This window comes from Ipomoea triloba, chromosome 12 (genome assembly GCF_003576645.1).
Source record: "Ipomoea triloba cultivar NCNSP0323 chromosome 12, ASM357664v1".
Classification (NCBI taxonomy): Eukaryota; Viridiplantae; Streptophyta; class Magnoliopsida; order Solanales; family Convolvulaceae; genus Ipomoea; species Ipomoea triloba.
The window spans coordinates 16,221,864-16,245,024 of record NC_044927.1 but is presented as its reverse complement, the minus strand read 5'-3'; the positions used below and the strand labels follow the sequence as shown (position 1 = coordinate 16,245,024).

Genomic DNA, 23,161 nt, shown 5'->3' with positions numbered 1-23,161 from the left:
TGATTACTGCCTTAGCTTACTGCCTTACGCGTCCCAAAAAATCCCCCGGGGAACGGGTTGGGGAATGGGGATCTATTTTGGATTTTCGCCCCATTGTGGAATGGGGATCTATTTTATGGAACATATGTTATCATTGTTGTATACAAATACTGAATACATCTATTTTTTAATCCGTATATAATTAATTAAAATTAAATCATTTCTGAATTTTTTAAATCTGAGCTACCAGGCAAATATTTCTCTCTAGAATCTTCTTTGATTGCTAGTTCGCTACAAAGATGAAAACTGGTCAAATGTTTATTGAAAGTGTACTTTGATTTGTAACTATCCTGTATAATTAAGCTTGGTATGTGTTTCTATCTTTAGATTGCCTTTTGTTTTCGTAATTTTGTATTGAATCAGTCAACTAGATTTCAATTGCCTCGGGTTAGTTTTGGGATTAAGCTCTGCTATTGTGTTGAATTTCTTGATCAGTTGTTGACTGGTTAGCTTAAAACCGCATCGGGATGGCAAAAAGTCAAAGGAAATTTAAATAATGGCTGTTGTAGAGGAGGAACATAAGCAACAACAGACCTCGCTGATTGGTACCTCTTGTTTTCTGATACATAATATGTTCAATGCTTTTTATTGAGAAAAGGCTCCCAGCTAAAAAATGGATAGATTAACAGTTGAGGGTCCCTGAAAGATAAGGGAAAAAAAAGGCGAGGTTAATTTTATAAATATTGGTAACTTGAAAGTTTGCAATAATTATAAAATTAACCTATTTGGTTTTAAAACCCTCAACTGTTGATGATCCCTAATCGGCGGCCGTGATCAATCTTCACTTTTTATAGTTACAGGAAGAGTGGTTCTCATGTGAATCCGCCCCTATATAGATGTGTGTGTGTGTGAATTTTTGCATGGAAAATGAGTGTTTCACACAGTAGTTGAAGGTCAATACTCATGCAAAAAACATTTCTTCTCAAAACAACATTGTAGACGACTAGAAAGACAATATGATTTGTTATTCTTTTTGGAAACTATAAGTAATATTTGTCAACTTTGCAATAATAACAACTTAGATTTTTGCAGTCTAGCAATTACTATGAGCCATTGTAACTTTTCTAGGATTCATCCCTCTGTTCTTAAATGTAATATAAAGTTTAGTGTGCTTGGTTCACAATGTGGTAATTAAAAGTAAAGAGGATTCATGTAGGGGTATAAGATTGACAGGTGTTCCTAGAACATAATGCTGTTGCACAACCGTTCATGATATAATATGTTCAAAAATGCAGATCAAAATGCTGTTGAAGAAATCATCACTGAAGGAACTTCAGTTGTTCATGGAGAGCTCCCTCAAGATGATGGTCCACCAAACCTTGATTCAACAATGGAAGTTCTCCATGAGAAAGTAACAAAGCAAATTATTAAAGAGGGCCATGGTCAGAAGCCATCAAAATATGCAACATGCTTTTGTAAGTTCAAGATGAGACATTTAGTTGAGATCAAGGTTTAAAAAGGCGAAGGCGTGCCTTGAGGCGATTTGTAATTTGAGGCGAGGCGTAAGCCTCGAGGCGTATTGAGGCGTAAGCCTCAATTTTTTTCTACAGAATATATTAATAAGCTGTAAACATTATTTATAAGATTCAAGTTTCATTAGCTAAAAGTATTGTCTCAAAAAAACACACCACACCACAAAACATCAAGCATAATATAAGTCTAAAGCAATCAAACACATAACAATCCAAGATTAATGTCACACCACACCACAAAACATCAAGCATAATATAAGTCTAAAGCAATCAAACACATAACAATCCAAGATTAATGTCATAAACAAACAACACATTATAAATCATAAGGAAACTTCATCTGAAGAATCATTATACTCTATAGCCTCATCATCCTCATTTCCATCATCATTATCAAAATCTTCCCAATCATCTTCATCTTCATCAACTAGGTGCAATTTTCCCTTTCCCTTACTTGACCCTCCCTTGGCACTAACTTTCTTGCTTGAAGATTCATTTGGTTGAGTTTGAGTTGCTTGTGATGGCTCCCCCTCAAAAACATCAACATCAAGGTCATCCACAGTTAAATGGGGAGCATCTTCATCATTTTCACCTGCAAGCCATTCATCATCCAATGGCAACTCATCAATCAACAAGCTATCTTCATCATTTACCAAGGACTTCAACTTCAAGTGCCTATCCTTTAATTTTTTGTTGTACAAAATGTACACCAAGTGCCTATCCTTTAATTTTTTGTTGTACAAAATGTACACCAAAGCATTCATCCTCGATTTTTTGTTGTACAAAATGTACACCAAAGCATTCATCCTCGTTGTGGTCAAGCGGTTTCTTCTTTTGGTGTGCACTTTCCTCGTTGTGGTCAAGCGGTTTCTTCTTTTGGTGTGCACTTGATTGAATGCACTCCAATTGCGCTCGCATCCAGAGGAAGAACAAGTGAGGCCAAGCACTTTGATTGCAAACTTTTGAAGCTCTGGAGTGCCATCTCCATATTGAGTCCACCATTCAACAAGCTCTGGAGTGCCATCTCCATATTGAGTCCACCATTCAACTAAAAAATAGTAATATTTAGTATTTTTGTACTTGCATTCAACTAAAAAATAGTAATATTTAGTATTTTTGTACTTGAATACACTATAATTAAGTAAGAATTTAAACTTAAACAGTTAAAATACACTATAATTAAGTAAGAATTTAAACTTAAACAGTTAATTGTGTTCTTTGCTTGAGCTAACCCAAAAAATCCTTCTCGACTGTGAAAAGCACTACATTGTAGGTCAGCTTTTTCCATGTCATTTCTATTGGGTATGAGCTTGTCCAAACAATGGACCATGTCATTTCTATTGGGTATGAGCTTGTCCAAACAATGGAATAACCCAAGCTTGATCTCTGGATGTGTAGAAAAATCAGGAGAATAATGGCAATTGATCTCTGGATGTGTAGAAAAATCAGGAGAATAATGGCAATGGGGATTTAGGTAATAGGCAGTTGCATGCAAATGTCGATGCATATGAAAATCCCATTTCTCATCAATAATATCCCATATCTCGTTCTAATCTTTTTCTTCACCACCCAAGTTCTTTGCTATCTTCTCTTTGGCTTCATCCATTGCATTATAAAGAAAACCCATAGCAGGCTCTTTTTCTCCATCAACTAGCCTCAACACTTCCACCAAAGGTTTTGTAGTCTTGATAGCATAAATCAAGCTTAGCCAAAAGTTGTTATCCTTCAGAATTATTTTCCTTGCTTCTTTTCCATCAGCTTTGCTTGCATAGTTACTCTTTGTCCACTTTTCAGAAGTGAACATAGATTCTAATGGTTGCCTCAACTGATAAATGCTTTGCAACGTCAAATATGCAGTGGCAAATCTAGTGGCAGCTGGCCGGATAAGCTCTCTATTGGTGAATTGTCTCATCAAGCTCAAAACCCAAGAGTGGTTATAAATGTAGTTGCTGACTTTCTTTGCCTTGATCAAAGCATTTCTATGTTGTGGTAGCTCTCCAATTTTCTCTAGCATTAAATCAAGGCAATGTGCAACACATGGAGCCCAATATAAATGCTTTCTTTTCTCCATAAGCATTAACCCCGCTGCCCGGTAGTTGCTTGCATTATCGGTTATAACTTGAACCACAATTTCTTCACCAACTTCCTCAACAACCTCATCAAGTAACCGAAATAACAATTTAGCATCTTTAACATGCTCAGATGCATCAACACACTTCAAAAAAACTGTACCACTTGGATTATTGACAAGGAAATTAATTAGGCTCCTATGTCTAACATCTTGCCAACCATCAGACATGATTGAAACCCCCATTACTGGCCATGTACTCTTGATGTCATCAACAAATCTTTCCGTTGTTTTCAATTCTTCTTTCAAAATCCATATCCTAAGCTCGTACATGGTGGGAGGCTTAAGTCCCCGACCATATGCACCAACCGACCGAAGCATGTTAACAAATGAGGGACTCCTTGCCACATTGAAAGGAATTGCATTTTCATAAAAAAACCTCCCAATATCTAAACATACTTGTTGGCGTAGTTGCTTTGCATTTTGAGGAGGTGTAATAGTTGTTGTTTGCTCACCACTTGAATTTCCTTTAACCATGTATCTATCCATATGCCCACAGATGCCTCTCTTAGAAATCGAACCACCGGAAGCAACATTGCCTTCATCATCGCCTTCCCTTCCACTACCGAAGTATGAGCCAACTTCCACACATTGCTCAAACTTCATTTGTGCTAAATTCTTTTTGGTTTTCAATTTGTTTAAAAGATCAACAAATTGTTGCTTAACGGCTTCTAGAACTTTATCACACGGTTTAACACCAACTCTTGTCCCGGCAAGATGATGTTTCAACCTTGACACCCCCCCTTTGACAACTTTCTCACAATAATTGCATCTAACATATTTATATGCTTTCTTTTCTTCACCATCATGAACTACTTCAACACAATGGTTCCAACCCGGATCTGTTCTATTTTTTGCACCCGTAGACACTCCAAGATTTCCTAAACCACTTCCCGCACTACTCTTCTTGGAATGTTTCACCATTGTATAAACAATTAACAATCAACCTACAAATAATTAATATTCAAAACATCAATATTAAATTAAAAAAAAAATTAAACTCACTGCCAAGTGGCAGTGGCAGTGTGCAACACAGCCAACACTCACTGGATAATGCACTTATAATTGTTGCATTAACTTCTTTGAGATTGAACTTCCAATGTTAATGACATAAACACTCTGCAGTTATATAGTTCCCCTATGCTGAAAGTCCAAAAAATCTACTTTGATGAAATGGATAGATGATTTTAATTCAACTAAATGCATTTCTCTAACCATTCAATTTTGTTACAATAATAACTAAGGATTCTTGTATTTCTGGGAAGAAATTTATCTTGGCATTTTTAATTGATGTTCTTTCAGTGTGTTAAAAAATCTACTAGGTCACTAGAATGGTTGGCTACATGATATTCAACTACAAATTTAAGATGCAAGTCAAAATCAGTAACACTTTTATTAATTTTTTCCCTTATATTATTGCTCTTTCTATTGTGTTCATATTTGCACATGGCTTTACAAATTTTCAAAATTCAATACAACTCACCTTTGTTTGAGTTTTTCTTGCCTTGCCATTGCAAATGCATCAGACTGACATTGATAGTACTGGTAGTGCATTATAGGGCATGGACAAAAAGCACCCAGCACAAGTTTGAAGACACATGGCATGAACAACAACCCCTTGAGTTGGTAATTGGAAAAGGTGGTGCTTAGTGCCTTAGTTTACTAATCGAAATCATTTGTCAGAAGTTTTTTTTTTTTAATTTCATTCTTTATGCATTTAGAGCTTCAGAGAATCAAGTTGCCCTCTTCTCACCATCCTTGTATCTTTTATTGTTCACTACTTCACTATATATGGATAAGTTTTTATATGAATTCCATTATGCATTTTCACAGCTTCAGTAGCGACTAGTCACTTTTTGTTCCAATTCTAGTGGTTGATCACTTTGTGGAAGTGTCTTGCATGTGTCTAGTGCTGCTGCTACTGTTTGTTGATACATAAATTTCTTGAAGTTCATTCTTTATTGTGGAGATAAACTGAAATGTCTCCTAACATTTCCTAGAGAAAAAGGAAATGACTGGGCTTGCTATTGACATTTCTGGCATGAGATCTGGTGAATGTGCATTGCTCCAAGCTTGTTACAAATATGCCCAACTCTAGGAGCTCTAAGAGACTTTGTTAGGATATCAGCCAATTGATCTGTTGAGTTGACAAAGCTAGTCTTGATACTCCCAGACACAATTTTCTCCCTAATAAAGTGGCAGTCAACCTCAATATGTTTGGTCCTCTCATGAAAGACTGTTTTGAGGCAATATGAAGAGCTGCTTGGTTGTCCCATATTAATGTCATTTGAGCAACCTGGCCACACTATAACTCTTGAAGTAAATGCTTCAGCCATATAAACTCACACTTGACAAGAGCCATAGCACGGTATTCAGCTTCAGCACTGGATCTGGCAACAACATCTTGTTTCTTACTCATCCAAGATATAAGATTACCACCAATGAGTACACAATAACCTGAGGTAGATCGTCTATCAAAAGGACAACCAGCCCAGTCTGCATCAGAATATCCCACAACTTGAGCATGTCCTCTATCTTCATACAATAAACCTTGCCCTGGGGCTCTTTTGATGTACCTCAGAACCCGAACAGCAACATCCCAATGAGTATTACAAGGACTTTCAAGAAACTGGCTTAATACACTGACTGCAAAGGAAATATCTGGTCGGGTGATTGTGAGATAATTCAATTTCCCGATTAGTCTCCTGTATCTCTCTCGGTCAGGCAATGGCTCCCCTTGTCCTGGTAGAAGTTTAACATTTGGATCCATTGGATTATCCACAGGTCTACAATCTAACAAACCAGTTTCTTCTAGGATATCCAACGCGTACTTCCTTTGAGAAATAACTATACCACTATGAGACTAAGCTACTTCAATTCCAAGGAAATATTTCAGCTTGCCCAAGTCCTTAGTCTGGAATCGACTGAAGAGATACTCTTTCAGTTTAGATATGCCTTCTTGATCACTTCCTGTAATAACAATGTCATCTCATACACAACAAGATATATGCATTTCCCATTAGAATGGCAATAGAACACAGAATGATCAACTTCACTCCGAACCATACCAAACTCAAACACCACCGAGCTAAATCTCCCAAACCAAGCCCGTGGAAACTGCTTTAAACCATACAAAGAGCGGCGAAGCTTACAAACCAAGCTAGACTCCCCCTGAGCAACAAACCAAGGTGGTTGCTCCATATAAACCTCCTCCTTAAGATCGCCATTGAGGAAAGCATTCTTGATATTCAACTGTGTAGATCCCAATGGTTAATGGCAGCCAGAGACAACAACAAGCGGACTGATGCAATTTTAGCTACTGGAGAAAAAGTATCAGTATAGTCCAAACCAAAAATCTGGGTGTAGCCTTTAGCCACCAGCCGTGCTTTAAGGCGATGAATCTTACCATCAAGGCTCACCTTCACAGTATAAATCCATCTACACTCAACAACAGTTTTACCCACAGGAAGAGGGACCAACTCCCATGTGCCACTAGATTGAAGAGCCTCTATTTCTGTCAACATGGCTCGACGCCAACCTGGATCCGAGAGGGCCTCACTAGTAGTCTTGGGTATAAGCACAGAAGACAGGTGAGAAAGGAAGGCATAGTACGGGGAAGACACACGGTGATAGCTTAAGAAAGTATATATGGGATGAGGATTACGAGTAGAACGTGTACCTCTCTAGAGATCAGTGGATTCCTAAGTGGGATCAGTGACGGATTCCAGTGGAAGTGGTAGAACCGCAGTAGGAGGATCAGATGGCCCGGGTGAGTCAATAGGAGCCTCAGCAAGCGTAGGACGAGGACAGTGTTGATAAACCTGAAGAGGGCGGTTAGGAGCAGCTAGAGGATCAGTACTTTGGGCTAGAGGACCAAGGTAAGGAATATGGAGGACTTCTCGAACGGTGTCTTTTGGAGAAGGCTGGAAGAAAGGGGTTGACTCAATAAAGGTGACATCTGCAGACACAAAGTGCCGCTTGAGAGATGGAGAATAACACCTATAACCCTTTTGTAGCCGGGAATAGCCTAAAAACACACACTTAACAGCTTTAGGATCCATCTTTAATCGCTCATGCGTCATATCATGGACAAAACAAACACATCCAAAAACCCGAGGAGGAAGAGGAAAAAGATCAACAGAAGGATACACAATGGAATACGGGGTAAGGTTGTTTAAAACAGAGGATGGCATGCGATTGATCAAATAACATGCAGTAAGGATAGCATCAGCGCAAAAATGAGAGGGAACATGAAAATGCAATATCATAGTACGAGCAATTTCTACCAGATGCCTATTTTTCCTCTCAGCAACCCCATTCTGCTGAGGTGTATAAACACATGACCTCTGGTGTAACATACCCCGAGATTGCATAAAGGATTGGAAAGGGGCAGAAAGATATTCTTTGGCATTGTCACTACGTAAAACACGGATGGGAGTACCAAATTGGGTTTGTATTTCATTGCAGAAATTCTGAAAGATATTGAACAACTCAGAATGATTTCTCATAAGGAAAACCCAAGTACATCTTGAATAATCATCAATAAAGGTTACAAAATAATGGAAACCTAAAGTAGAATTGACTCGATAAGGACCCCAGACATCTGTATGCACTAAATCAAAGAGGGACACAGCCCGTTTATTGACTCTTATTGGAAAGGACTTACGGGATTGCTTTCCAAGATGACACGACTCGCAATCTAAAGACTCAACAGAGAGACCCGGAACCATACGTTGAAGTTTGGATAGACTCAGATGACCTAGACGACTATGGATAAGCAAAGGAGAATCTGTGGATGCATTGGTAGCAACACCCCCTCGCATGTAATAGAGACCCTGTGACTCAAGCCCTGTGCCAATCACCTTCCCCGTACTGCGATCCTGCACAACAACCGAATCAGCACAAAAGGTTATAGAGCAGTTAAGGGTACGGGTGATTTTACTCACAGAAATAAGGTTGAAAGGACTATTGGGCACATATAACACAGACTCTAAAGGAAAAGAGGGAATAGGTGAAGCCTGGCCAACACCAACAGCTGGAGTTTGATGACCATTTGCTAAAGTAATCATGGGTAAAGCTTTAGACTGAGAAACATTAGACATAAGTGAGACATTACTAGAAATATGATCGGAGGCACCTAAGTCCATTATCCAAGTATTAGGAGTACTGGAATGGGAGAGACAAACAAGTGAGGAGGTACCAGGGTTGGAAGGAGGTGTGGGAGTGACATCTCGAGAGGCTTTAAACCGGAGGTACTCTTTATAGTCATTTGGGGTGAAACTACTGTGAGCCTGAGCCTCTGAACCAGTGGTCTGCACCATATTGACAGAATGTGGGGGCTTGCCATATAGCTTCCAGCAGCGATCTTTGGTGTGCCCCACCTTGTTACAGTACTCGCATCGACGGACACCATGACGACCACCATTGTTACTGGTATGTCTAGATAGCTCCTTCTCTGCTGTTCGAGAGACTAAAACGGAAGAATCTCCAACGGGCACAACAGGAGGAGCATATGCAACCCTGAGTAGTCTAGCAGTAGTCTCATTCAAGGTGGGTACAGCAGGACTAGCCAAAATTTGATCACGAACATGTGCAAGGTTAGGACGAAGGCCAGCCAGAGCAAGTACCATAAAAAACTTATCACATTGCTTAATGTGATCATCAGCATCCTTCTTATGTGGCATGAGGTTATGGTACTCCAGTTGTAAAGCTTCAATCCGACCTAAATACTCAGGCATACTCAAATCAGTAGCTCCACGATGATTGAGGATATTCGTGACCAGTGAATAGAGTCCATGTACATCGTTGGTGTATAAAGACTTCGTTTTATTCCAAACCTCATAACAAGTCTCATAAGCCTTATAAATATTATGGAGTTTAGGGTCGATTGACTGCCATAACATGTTACACTAAGGCATCTACCCTTTCCAATTCATTCTTATTTTCTTTATCATCCACAACTTTCACATCTAAATGGGCAGACACACCTTGCCCCTTGAACCACAGTTTGACAAAAGCAGCTCATGATGCATAGTTTTCACCCCCAACCAATTTATCAACAGTAATAGTAGGGTAGGAAGTAAAGGAAGGTGTAGATGATGCCATAATATGAAGAAGGAAGGGAAACCAATACTGATCTGAAAGTGGCCGGAAAAAGGCGGCGGCGATCGGTGGCCGGCGACGGTGACCGGCGACAGCGGCGGAAGCGGTGGGCACTGGCAGGTGCGTCTCCTCAAGCCGAGACCAGCGGCAGCAATGCCTGCTTAATCGAAGGTCGGAGGGAGGAGATCTGGCCGGAAAAAGCTTGGACTTCCCAGCGGCGGTGGTGGCGCGTGCATCGGCAAACGGCGACCGGAGTTGGACTAGAAAGCTCGCGACGACGTTCTTGAGGGACCTGTGGTGTTAGTTTAGAGAAATAACCACGAGGCCGAAGTCGGAACTTGAAACAGACGCGAACTGTGGAATTTCTGGCGAGGCGCGGCGGTAGCGGCGGGGATTGGGTCCTAGGGTTTAGGCTCTGATACCATGTGAATGTATGAGAGAATAATGTATATTCATATATTTCTCTGTGTTCAAAACTGTATAGACTACCACTACTTATACAAGAATAGTGAATAACCTAATGGGCTTATCTACAAACGGGCTTAGGGTTTAATATAGGGCAAAGCGCGAAGTGACATGACGGTAGAAGAGCGAATTGGTGCTGCTGATAGGAGAAAGATGAATGGAAATGCTTTATTCAAGGAAGAAAAACTTGAGGAGGCAATGCAACAGTATGAAATGGTGAGTAAATTGGAACTTTTTTCAATTATACTTTATTACTATAAAATTGATGTTAATAATTTTGAAATTATCCATTGGTTGTTGTAGGCCATAGCATATATGGGAGACGACTTCATGTTCCAGTTGTTTGGTAAATACCATGACATGGCTTTAGCTGTAAAGAATCCTTGCCATCTTAACATGGCAGCATGCTTGTTGAAGCTCAAATGCTATGATGAAGCCATAGCACAATGTAGCATTGTAAGTGTAAAATATTTGCTCAACTGCAAAAGAAACATAGATTGATTTGGACTGTTGACTGTTAGGTGTTGGTTGAGGATGAAAACAATGTTAAAGCATTGTTCAGAAAAGGAAAGGCTAGAGCAGAACTTGGGCAGACAGACGCAGCTCGTGAAGACTTCCTTAAAGCATGCAAGTTTGCCCCTCAAGACAAAGCCATTGCACAGGAATTGCATTTCCTTGCTGAACATGACAAGGCTGTCTATCAAAAACAAAAGGAACTCTACAAAGGATTATTTGGAAAACGCCCCGAGCCCAAACCCGAGAAGAAGAGTTTATTACTTGTGATTTGGCATTGGCTGTTGTCTCTTTTCTATTATCTGTTCAGGCGCAAAGCGGGTAAGACCGACTAAACTGTTGAACCTTGTCTGAATTTTCACCTAAGTGTAGTGCTACCTATCTTTGAGGAGTAAAGTACACTTTAGCTGCTTTATCATGCAGTCCAAATTAATTACTGAAATGGTCCTTTGACTATAGCAAAATTACCAATTTGGTCCCAATTTAACAGTTTAACACCAAAATAAACGGAGGACCACATTGATTAAATTTTTCAAAGTCGAGGGACCTAATTGGACAAGAAAAATTGTCGATGACTAAATTGATAATTTCGCAATAGTCGAGGGATCATTTTGGTAATAAACTCTATGTATATATGTAGAAATCCAATTCTCACCTCTCAGGAGAAGTTACACCAACTTCCATTGGATGATACACATAACTTATTTGACATGAAAAATCAGTTATCAACTTAGCATAAGATATTAACCAATGCAAACATCTAGGATGGTTTGTGTAAATGACAAAGCGTAAAGAAACATTGTTTAGAAACACTAGATGATAAAGTAACTACAACTATAGATGGACAAGAATAAATATGCATCCTAATTTTGATCAAAATGCTAGCTGCAGATTGTTCAAAGAAAATCATAAGCCATTAAGCTTCAAGTGTCTCTCTTTTTCTTAATTATATATTTCACCAAACTGCATTAAGTGGCTCACAACAGGCTGATTTTTTATTTTTATTTTTTTAACACCAAAATGGTTTTAATCACAAACTTTTTGTAGATTAGAAGGTCACACACATCAACTACCATAAGTTTGGAATCCGAATACAGACAATAATTTGGAATCCTAATTTTGTAGTACTATATTTGTATCAGTGTATCACACACATCAAGTCATCAACTAACACAAAGTTATAGCTTACAGTCTTACATAATATCCGCCATTAGGCCAATTAGGGATTTATCAATTATTAGGGATTCAAAAAATAGGTTGAAGATTGAAAATTTAGAGAATTAGGGATTCATCAATTATCATTTATGGAATTAGCCATTAGGGCAAACAAATTAAGAGAATAAAGTTGAAGAATAATGAAGATTGGTTCGAACATGAAGCTGTAAATTTGTGGTCTGTGGACGAACCAAGTCATGAAGGAGATCAGATGGCACCGATGACGATGGTCAGTGAAGGCATGGAGTAATGTGCTTTGAATATGCAAATCATCGATGAAGAGTTCTGATGGATAGATAGAGATGCTAGTTGGAGCGTAGAGGAGTTGAGGAAGGAGGTAGAAGTCGGGAGCATAAGGTTGAAGAAGCAATGGAAAAGGATGTGTGTGTGTGTGTGTATATATATATATATATATATATATATATATATATATATATAATCCCAAAACGACGTCGTTTTGCGAATTTGGAGTTGCATAATTTTTGCCAGTGGGGACAACTGCCCCATGACAAATTTGCCCCTGTGCTGAGTAGAGAAGTTCCACGGGAAGTAATCATACTACAAGAAGTACTATTAGAATTGCAAGCTTCCGCAAAGCTGAAAAGTTAATTACTTTTCACAAACCACCGAGAAGTTAACTTTCGAGATTAACTTCTCCGAAAAACTTCTCAGAAGTTTTAAATTCTCCTAATAAAGTCTAAAGATTATCCTGAAGATTCTTCTCTCTCCTCAAAATTTTAAGTAAAGTTAATTCATAAGATTTTTCTCACCTCTTTTTTTCCTAAATATTAAATATCATTTAATAAAAATGTCTTTTAAACTTAAAATAATATTTAACAAATTAACAGCTCCCAAATATTATTTAAGTTTAGTAACATATTTAAAATCCTTAAACATAAGTAAATATCAAACATATTATTAATTTAGTTACAAATTTTTTCGTTAATAAATTAAATTGAAAGTTAGTCACACTAGTTCGAACAAGGCAGGGTGGCGGATTGGAGGATCACCATGCAATCTAAAAGGATATAATGTAACAGTGAATATACAGGCATACAGCTATATCTGTAATTCACTTCATTTGCCAGTCAACTGGTCCTCTTTGACATCCTTTTCTTTTAGGTGTAGGAAATCCAACTATATATATTCTTACTTTGATTTTTTTTAATAAGGGCCTGCTTAGAATAATAAATATTAGTCAACTGGTCAACTAAAAATTCTAAAACTACATATATCTTCCAAAAAATGATAAATATATTCTATAGAATATATCTCCCGTCACGTATATACAAATTTTGTTTGGTAAAGAAAAGTGAATGCAAAAAAATAGTAGTCCATTTTATTTTTAAATCAATTAGAACATATATAACACCCCGGCCTGCAAAGAATATAAAATGGAGTTGAAAGTGAGAATAGATGTAGTGTTACTCATATCTTTCTTGTCCACACTAGTTTCATAAAAAAGAAAAAAAAAACAAAAAAAAAAAAAGTAAAATGCAACACGTTTTCCCTAGTCCAGTCTTGCACTCATTTGCTAAACAATCTTTTCTGGAAGGGGATTACAAAATATAATTATAATTTATAGTCAAATTAGATTATAATATTTAAATATTTACTAATATTATTTTAATACCCAAGTCCAATAACAGTCTGTGATCAAGATTTGAGTGGGAAGTAAGCTTCATATGTGTTTTCTTAAATAAAGCTAAGATTCATTATTTTCTAATCACTTCCAATTAAAATTTATGGTTAAATCTTTATTAGAGTATTTTACACATGAAACCCAATAAGTATAATTATTTGCTTAATTATGTACTCTGGAGACAAAATTTAAACAAGTCAGGGCCGAAAATCTATAATAATACGGAGTATATGAAAAAGAAATGTTTATTAATACAAATCAAATCTGTATATAGTGGGAAAATATATATATATATATATAATCATGTAAAATAATGAATCTCACAAAAAGTTGTAAATGGCAAAAACTTAGAAATGGATGGTCTAATCTAATACAAGAAAGCTAAGGCAACCGACAAAAAAGTGAGTGGCAAGGCCGCAATAGCAATAGAAGGTGCGGCGGTGCTAGGCGGCGGCGGAGAATCTGCGGAAGGGACGGATGGCGGTGTATCGGTGGAGGAAGATGGTGGAGTGGTGGGTGCGGGGCCAGAGGATGGCGGGGAGGCAGTGCCGGTGACGTTGACGGCGAGCTTCATGCCGCCGGAGCAGTGGCCAGGGAAGGTGCAAATATAGAAATGCTGGCCGGGGGTGGCGAGAGCGATCCTGGCGGGGCCGGTGCTTTCGGTGCTGATGGGGGAGGAGCCACTACACGAGTCAAAAGCCGACTTGCTTACCTCAGCAACATTGTGGGCTCCAGTTGGGAAGTTGAACACTGTTGCATAAAATGGAGATTAATAAATTAAATATATAGCTAAAAGTTAATTAATTAAGTAAATGCACATATATATTTGCATAATATATAATGTTTAATTACCTAAAGTGTCACCGACTTTGAAATCCTTGTTTCTAACCCAAGTTTGGTAAGGGTTTGAACCGGCGGTGGTGGGGACAGTCCAGCCCAAACTATCCCCGACGGTATAGGTTTGGGCTGCTGCGCCACCGGAGGGGGAGGGGGAGGGTGAAGGAGTGGCGGCTGGGGTTGATGCTGGAGCTTGGGAAGGGACAGGTGCGGGGGTGGCACGCGGTGGAGACGCGACGGATGGTTGAGGAGCGGGAGCGGTTGAAGCGGCGGCGGAGACATTTATAGCCAACTTTTGGCCAATCGCACAGTGGCCTGGAATGGAGCAGATGTAATAGTGCTGGCCAGCAGTTCTGAGGGTGATATTTGCTGGGCCATTAGTGTTCTGAGAAATTGGGTTTGTGGCATTGCATCCATCAAAACCAGCCCTCGACACTTCGGTCACGTCATGGACTCCTGTGGTGAATCTAAAAACTGCATGCGAAACAAGACAAATTTAGTCGTCAAAAACAACTGAAAGCTAGCTAGCTAGAAGAAAATGAGTTTGTTGTGTTGTTGCTTACCGAGAATATCGCCCACGGTGAAGGTGTTCCGGCTAGCCCAGGTGGAGTAAGTGGAGGCGGCGCCGTTGGCGGGGATAGTCCAGCCGGTGGTATCACCCACAACATGGGTGGTTTGTGCAGATGATCCATGCAACATGGTAGCAGCTGCAACCATTGCTATAACCAAAGCCGTGCTCAACTTGTTTGCCATTTTTGCCACCAAATTGTGTTTTTCAAAAATATGGTCGCAGGTCGCCCCTGAAATTTCTCTCTATCTCTCTCTATATATATGTCTTCTATTCTTGATTCTTTATCTCAAGTGATAAACAAGAGGTGTGGTGAAGATGATGGTGGTGACATGAACTGAAGTTTGTATTTATAGTGTAGAGGACGAGCCATTTCTAGGTGTAGTGTTAGAAAATCTTGAATTGGCTTCTCAAAAACAAATACTGTAAATTAAAAAAAAAACAATAATTGAATTACCCAGGACCGTGTGATGGAAGACATGTGGGGGTTTTTTTAGGTTGAGAGGGTCAGGCGTGGCGTGCTTACCAATCTGAAAGCGTTTAAAGGGTTAATGTGAAAGGGGTTGGCGGGCCCTGATTGGCTGTGATTGAGATTTCGAGAATTTTGGACCGCCGCATCCGCGTGAAGCCTTGTACGGTTGCGAAACCCACCAACCCCTTTGACTATTGAGCAAAGAGCCGTTGACTAGTCCCCGGCATATGGGAACGTGTCTAGACGTTGGTAATTAGACTTTTCCTGATTTCACCCAAAGAAATTAGACTTTTCCGGATTGTTTATGGTCCGAACCTTCTAATGGGCTAGGTCCTGACTCCTGAGTCAATAGCCCAACAAGCTCATTCGCAATTGTTATATTGTGGACCATGGTCCAAAAATGACACCGTTTAAGTAAAGAAATGAATATCGTCAATTCTTAATGGAGTTCCGTAAATGAAATTATAATTCATCTCAAATGATACTGCCTCACATTTGTTTTTATAGTATTAAGTGAAACTGTAGTTATAACAAAATGAAATTGTAGTTGTGTTGAAAGAAACTGCAGTGTATATAAAATGAAACTGAATAACAGTTTTACATATTTAAGTGTATATTGTCAAATGAAACTGTAATTATATCGAAATGATATTGTAGTTGTGTTGAAAGGAAACTGCAGTGTATTATAAAAGAAACTGTAGTTGTGTTGAAAGGAAACTTAATAACAGTTTCACATATTTGGGTATATAATGTCGAATGAAACTGTAGTTATATCGAAAACAAACTATAGTTGTGTTGAAAGGAAACTGCAGTGTATATAAAATGAAACTGAATATGTTATACACACAAAGTTAACGGCGCGGAACGGAGCCGTTTCTTTTAATTAATCAAAACGATGTCCTTTTGATGCATGGACTACCATGCATTGTGGACCGCGATCCACAGTAAAATTTGCAGCTCATTCGATATTGGATATGTGTTCAAATGGCAAATTATTGTGGACCATAGTCCACACAGTTGTATAAATCACGATCCAAAATGGTGTTATTTTGATGTTTAAAAATAAAATTTTTACTCCACGCATGTGTTAAAATAATGAACATTCTAGGGTAAGATAGTGTATTTTATGATTTAGATTAATGTACTTTATGTTTTAGAATAATGTACTTTAATGTGTTAAAATAATGAAATTTCAGGGGTAAGATAATGTATGTTATGAATTAGAATAATGTACTTTACGTGTTAGAATAATGTATTTTATGAGTTAAAATAATATATTTTATATGCTTTTTTACCGTGGTCCATGCAATGATGATTGGCGTTGAAGATTTATTATTTTTTTTGAGTACTGTTGACTCTATTACAATATAGTATTTTATAATATATGTTCATAACTACTTTCTCAACCAAATAGAGCCCAATAGCGCCTCCACTGAAGCTCGAACCACGCCCTCTCATGTGGAGGGTGCAATCGAGTGTCACTAAACCACAAGGTCTTTGACGAAGATTTATTATTTGGTACTAAATAATGAATTTTTAGTATTCAAATAATAAACTTCCAAAAATTGAAATATACATTTAGTATATTAAAAATATATATATTAGGTCAATGGTCCACCTCTCAAGATAAACTATGGGTCATGGTATATGAATTGTTTTGGAGCAGTCTTAATTGTTTAATCAGGGTACACATAGCAATTGTTATGTGACAAGGTTTACTCAAATGCGGGATGCATATCGCACAGGTGCGCAAGGAGAAGTTGACCACATAATTAGGGCTGTCAAGTAGGGCCGAAGCCCGCGGGCCGGCCCGCACCCGCCCCGCAGTGGGGCGGGCTAGGGCCTCCAAAAAGAAGGCCCGCCAATTAGCGGGCCTAACGGGCTTTGCCCGCGGAAGCCCGCAGCCCGCGCGGGCTGACCCGCGCGGGTCGCGGGCCATGCTATTAAAAAAAATTAATATATATAATTAATTATTAATTATAGATGATATATATTACTTTAAACTTTGAAGACTGAAGAGTGCATTGATTTGAATGTTATGTTTGAATTTTAAGATACTAAGTATTAATGTGTAATAAAATGTAGGAATGTTTTTACTTTGTTTATGTTGTTTCCCTTGTTTGATGCGTTATTGTGTTCTATGTTTTTATAATTTAATGATTTTGGTGGTTTTTTAATTAGTGGGCTGTGAACAGTGTGAAGTTTGTTATATTATATTAATCTAATATCATATATTTTATTTTAAATATTATTTAATATTTAATTTTAGATTTTTTTAATATTAATTAGTAGGCCCGCGGGCCAGCCCGCCAAACCCGCAAGCCCGCGCGGGGCGGGCTTGGGCTGTATACTTCCAAGCCCGCGGGCTTCGCGGGCCGGCCCGCATAAGCCCGCGAAAATAAAAGCCCGCAGTGGGCCGGGCCTAATGGGGCGGGCCGGCCCGCTTTGACACCGCTACACATAATGATCGCAACCCATATGGCTCTAAGTATAAGCAAAGACAATGGAGGGGGCTCTTGGCTCTCTACTTTCAACAATTACTAAAGATGACATTTGGATTGAGACTTTGTATTTTATTATTTGATTTGATATTAATTATCAACTAATATTCTCACCCGTGTGATGCATTGAATTGTTTTGCTATAATATCTTAAGAATATTTGGATTGATATCTACTATACTAATAAGAGCTAAAGAGAGTTAGACCTAAAATGGGTATAAAAAATGATGGTCAAATTATTTAATCAAATGGATGGTTCAGACGAGTTATTAAATCAAATAGATGGTTAAGATAATTCAGATTAATATTATTAATAGAGATTACCTAATTTAACCTTACTTTTATGATTATCCGTTAAGTTTTCCATTAAATATTCTCTTCTCCATTAATCTACTTCTCTACTATACTAATAAGAGTCAAAGAGAGTTAGGCCTAAAATGGGTATAAAAAATGGTGGTCAAATTATTTAATCAAATGGATGGTTCAGATGAATTATTAAATCAAATAGATGGTTAAGATAATTCAGATTAATATTATTAAGAGAGATTACCTAATTTAACCTTACTTTTATGATTATCCGTTAAGTTTTTCGTTAAATATTCTCTTCTCCATTAATATTCCGTTAACTTTTAACTTACCCATTAATTTATATAAGAAAGGTCTTATGTTCGAACCTCATCTCAATCAAATTTGACATAATTAATTTTCTCACTCTATTTTACTCTTATTAAATTAAATAAATTAGTAGCTACAACAAAAAATGATACATATGTATTTCTTTAATTTAGAATTATGTGTCTACAATACCTTTATTTGAAAAAAATTATTCATTATCAAAAAATTAAATTAAATAAGAGAAATAATTTCATTAATTATGTTGTCTTTATTTTCTCTCATGCAAAGACTCTTTACATTCAAATTTATCAATTGATATTCATTACATTGTCCATTTTTCTTATTTTTACAATATCTTGTAATTAAATATCAAAGTTATAGTACAAAATAATGTTATATATTTATTTACCAAATATTTTATTAATACTATGAAAAAAATTTTAAAATAATTTGAAACTAATTATATTAACTACTTGGGGATTGGTTGACAAAGAGAGTACTCAAATAATAACCCAACAAATTGAAGCGGAATCACTCTATTTTACTCTTATTCAATTAAATAGATTAGTAGTTACACCAAAAAATGATACATATGTATTTCTTTTATACCATAAACAAAAATAGAAAAAAAATAGTTTGAAAACAATCATATTAACTACTTGGGGGATTTGTTGACAATGAAAATACTTAAATAACCCATTACCCAGCAAATTGAAGCGATAAACTACCTTTTAATATCTTTGGAATACATAATATTTTAAATTTTCAAATTTTTATTAATTTATTGAATCTTTTTTCTTAAACTAGGGATTTCTTTATCCACAATAACTCATTCAACGATAATGGTTAAATCAAATGAACCCCAAGCAGAACACCTAAAGGAAAGTCCATAGCTCCTATATCATAATCTCATTGCATGACGTTGTCATCTATGCTACTAACAATAACCGAATTGCAAATAACACACTACCAACAAAAAGAAAGAGAACAAATAGTAAAGATGAAGACATGACAATGTTACTCAAAAGAGAATTAAGAACACTTAGAAAAATTCAAATTAAAAGTAGTATTTATTTAGATTATCATTTTTAGACCAAATATTTAGACTATCAATTTTACAAGGTTGCAAATATTTATTTTAGTAATAATTATAATGGATTTTCTATATTATCTTGGATTCATATACTTTGAGTTAGATAATTAAATTAAAAAATTCGACATTCAATTACCTATGTATAAACTTCTCCTATATAATATTGCATTGATATACTTTCAAATATTTATTTAAATATAAATGTTGGGGATTAACCATTCGCGCAATGCGCGTATAAAACTAGTATAATTATATATGATGGATATGGTACTACAACTCATAAATATAAAATGCCCAAAATATATGGCGGCCCAGTTCATGTACTTAGCCCAATCAAAATTATAGCTTAGTCCAGATCAACCCCTTGTTTTATTGATATATAATTATATCCTCGAAATGTCAAATGTCCCTTGGAAAAATAAGGGTCAAATGACCTTAGGAATAGTAAAGGTCAAATGTCCCTTGGAGAATATTATATTTTTGAAAGGTCAGGTCTTACAACTATATAAAGGACCCTAATCTTCATTGTAATTCATGGAGAATTCAATCTAGAATTCAGTATTCAAACACTCAATCTTTCCCGTATATTTTCATATTTCTTATATACTATAGTATTATATCCGGTAGTGTTGGCCAAGCCGTTGACTAGCCCATTAGTCACAAAACCAACATTGGCGCCGTTCGTGGGGATCGCTAAAAAATGTCCCGTCTCTAAACTGATCATATGGCAAAAAACCCGTTACAATCATCGCACTGGCACCACCAGGAACGCCATCAGAATTGCTAATGGTATTACTGTCACTGACAGCCATTTGGAGGCTGACCGCGGCCCTGTGGGAGATTTGCGTAATCAATTGAGTCACCCACCGAGGCATCGATCGATCTACGCGCCTAGATTGGCTGAAAAAACTCCGTTGAGTGGTTAGTGACAAATAATGGGCAGTAGGAGGCTCCATCTGCGGAGGTGCCAATCGTAGTGCCGATTCTTCAGGCAGCTCCTGGAATAGCAGATATCATCGCACAAGTGATAATGGCATGTAGACAAGCAGTTGTCCTACCCCTGCTAACTGGACAAAACGCCCCTAATCCATCCGTCCTAGCCAGGCAAGACAAACACGCAGCCTCATAGATCAATGGCCATACTAGGCACTTAGAGGGCCATGCATCCAATCAGGATCGGTCTGCGCAACCGATCCTTTCTCTTCGTGATCCTATAGATCCCGCTCGGTTAGTTGGGGATTGCCCGGGCGGTCGAGCCAGATGTCGCTCACCCACCCGATCAATAGGGAGGTCAGGGAGCACTCTGGAGCAGAACTCAAGCAGGGCGATTTATGCAGGCGCCTGGCCAACCGAGAAGTTGGGACCGATGATTTAGAGAGCAGTGGGGAAACACCAGCTAGGAGAGCGCGCACTCAGCCTGGTATTGTGGACTTGACAAGGGAACTCAAAAACTTGCGATGTAAGGTAGAGGAGTGAGAAAGACTGACTGCTAAACCTTTCATGACTACCTCTCCTTTCACAGCAGAGATAATGAATTATAAGGCGCCTTCAGATTTCAAGGTACTCGAACACTCAACATATGACGGTTCTGGAAACCCACAGGATCACGTGATTAGTTATCAAGCCAATATGTAAGTGATCGTTGCCACCGACCTGCCGGGCATTCTTCCCTACGTTGACTGGTCAGGTCAGAGGTAGTTCTTAAAATTGCCATCACAGTCAATTAGCTACTTTGAAGAATTGGCAGAAAAGTTTTTGACAAACTATACGGGCAACATGAAGCCTAAGAAGCAGTTTTCTGATCTAGCTTGGGTACTCTAAGATGAGAGAGAGAGAGAGCTTATGAAGTTATATGGCTAGATGGCAGAAAGAGGTCTAGGCGGTAGAGGAAGGATGGGATGATGAAACAGGACTGGCATTTTTCATAGAATCCTTGCATTCGAATGGGTAGTATGGCAAAATGCGTGATGAGAATCCCCGAAATTATGCTCGAGCCATCCAAAGAGCTAATCAGCTCGCTGACATCAAGGAGGCGGTGAAACAGGAAAAAAAGGCAGTCAGGTTCAACGTTAAAGCGCCCTCGGCCGGATGACTCCAAAAGAAGCCGGCCGGAGGAAGCCGTGACCGGCCATCTAACCACTCGATGAGTGCACGACAGGTTAGGGCCAAGTGGTTATCACCCTCCAACACAACCTATTCAGGAAGTACGAGAACAACTACCACCCCCGCCACCGGTACGGTCGGGAGATAGACCCCGAGTCTTGGATCCAAATGCAGTCCCATATTACCGGTACCACCAAAATAACCTGCACTCGACAAAGGACTATTAGGTCTTGAAGGCTGAACTCGAGAAGCTCATACATCGTGGTCAACCAGCCAATCAGTGGCAACACCAGGGCCGACCATTGTTTCATAATAATGCTTCTTGACCAGATAACGAAGCATCTAACAAAGGCAAACAGTTCGCGGTCAAGGACGAAAGTAGCAGAGATTGGAGGGGTAATCTAATAATCAACATGATTGTAGGCAGCTTAGAGGAGGGAGATACGGTAGGCGCTCGAAAAGTCTGGGCTAGGCAGTTATACGTGGGGGCAGTAGCTACCTAGGAATCTGACCGGAAGAGAGCTTGCCGAGAGCCCATCACTTTTACATATGACGACTTGCCCCGAGGTCCGACTCCGCACCGAGATGCTTTAGTCATATCGATGGATGTCCAGGGAAAAGTAGTCCGAAGAGTCCTGGTCGATACTAGTAGTAGCGTGAACGTCATGTATTTAGCCACTTACAGAAAGTTGGGACTGCCCATGGAGAGATTGCGTCATGTGAAGACCCCGCTAGCTGGATTCACTGGTGATTCGATCGATCCCAAAGGCTCCACCTCGTTGATAGTTGAGCTAGGAGCTTGGCCCCATGTACGAAAGATAGATTTGGAATTCATAGTGGTTGGCCTGGAGTGTGGCCACAATACCATCCTTGGTCGACCAAGCTTGGAAGATTTAGGTGCTCTAATCTCCGTTCAACATCTATGCATGAAATTTCACACACCGACTGGCGTCGGCGTAGTGCGATGTGATCAAAAGATGGCTAGGAGTTGTTACTTAGAAGCCTGTCGGCGGGTAGGAGAGAAGGACATGCGGATAAACACCATAGCCTATCAAGCGGGGGAGAAAATGACCGAGCGCTTGGAGCTAGCAGTTGAGTTAGAAGAGGTCGTTCTCGACTTAAATCGGCCCAAACAAAAGGTGAGGATCGGGGTAGGACTGACTAAGCCCATCAAGAAGGGAATAATCCAAGTGATGAGGGACTTTAGAGAAATATTTGCGTGGGGACCTAAGGATATGCCGGGAGTCGATCGAGCTATCATTACACATCGTTTGACTATCGACCCTGGATTAAAACCTGTTGCTCAAAAGAAGCGGTACTTGTCAGATGATCGCCGAGATTTCGTCAAAAAGATGGCAAATGTGTGTGGACTACACGGATTTAAATAAAGCTTGTCC

The 23,161-nt window shown here is 38.7% G+C and overlaps 2 protein-coding genes across 2 annotated transcripts; one reads left to right on the top strand and one right to left on the bottom strand.

The window, feature by feature from the left end:
• Positions 1-535: 535 nt before the first annotated feature.
• LOC115999444 (peptidyl-prolyl cis-trans isomerase FKBP42-like) lies at positions 536-11,054 on the top strand. The gene is made up of 8 exons (XM_031239294.1): positions 536-584; positions 1,275-1,454; positions 5,189-5,278; positions 5,640-5,714; positions 6,920-6,975; positions 10,300-10,422; positions 10,510-10,662; positions 10,728-11,054. Exons 1-8 carry the CDS (start codon positions 536-538, stop codon positions 11,052-11,054), a joined length of 1,053 nt encoding a protein of 350 aa, XP_031095154.1.
• Positions 11,055-13,805: 2,751 nt separating this feature from the next.
• Positions 13,806-15,317, bottom strand: LOC115998372 (blue copper protein-like). The gene is made up of 3 exons (XM_031237935.1): positions 14,977-15,317; positions 14,429-14,887; positions 13,806-14,326 (listed from the first exon to the last, which is right to left on the bottom strand). Exons 1-3 carry the CDS (start codon positions 15,164-15,166, stop codon positions 13,944-13,946), a joined length of 1,032 nt encoding a protein of 343 aa, XP_031093795.1. The 5' UTR covers positions 15,167-15,317; the 3' UTR covers positions 13,806-13,943.
• Between the last annotated feature and the right edge of the window lie 7,844 nt (positions 15,318-23,161).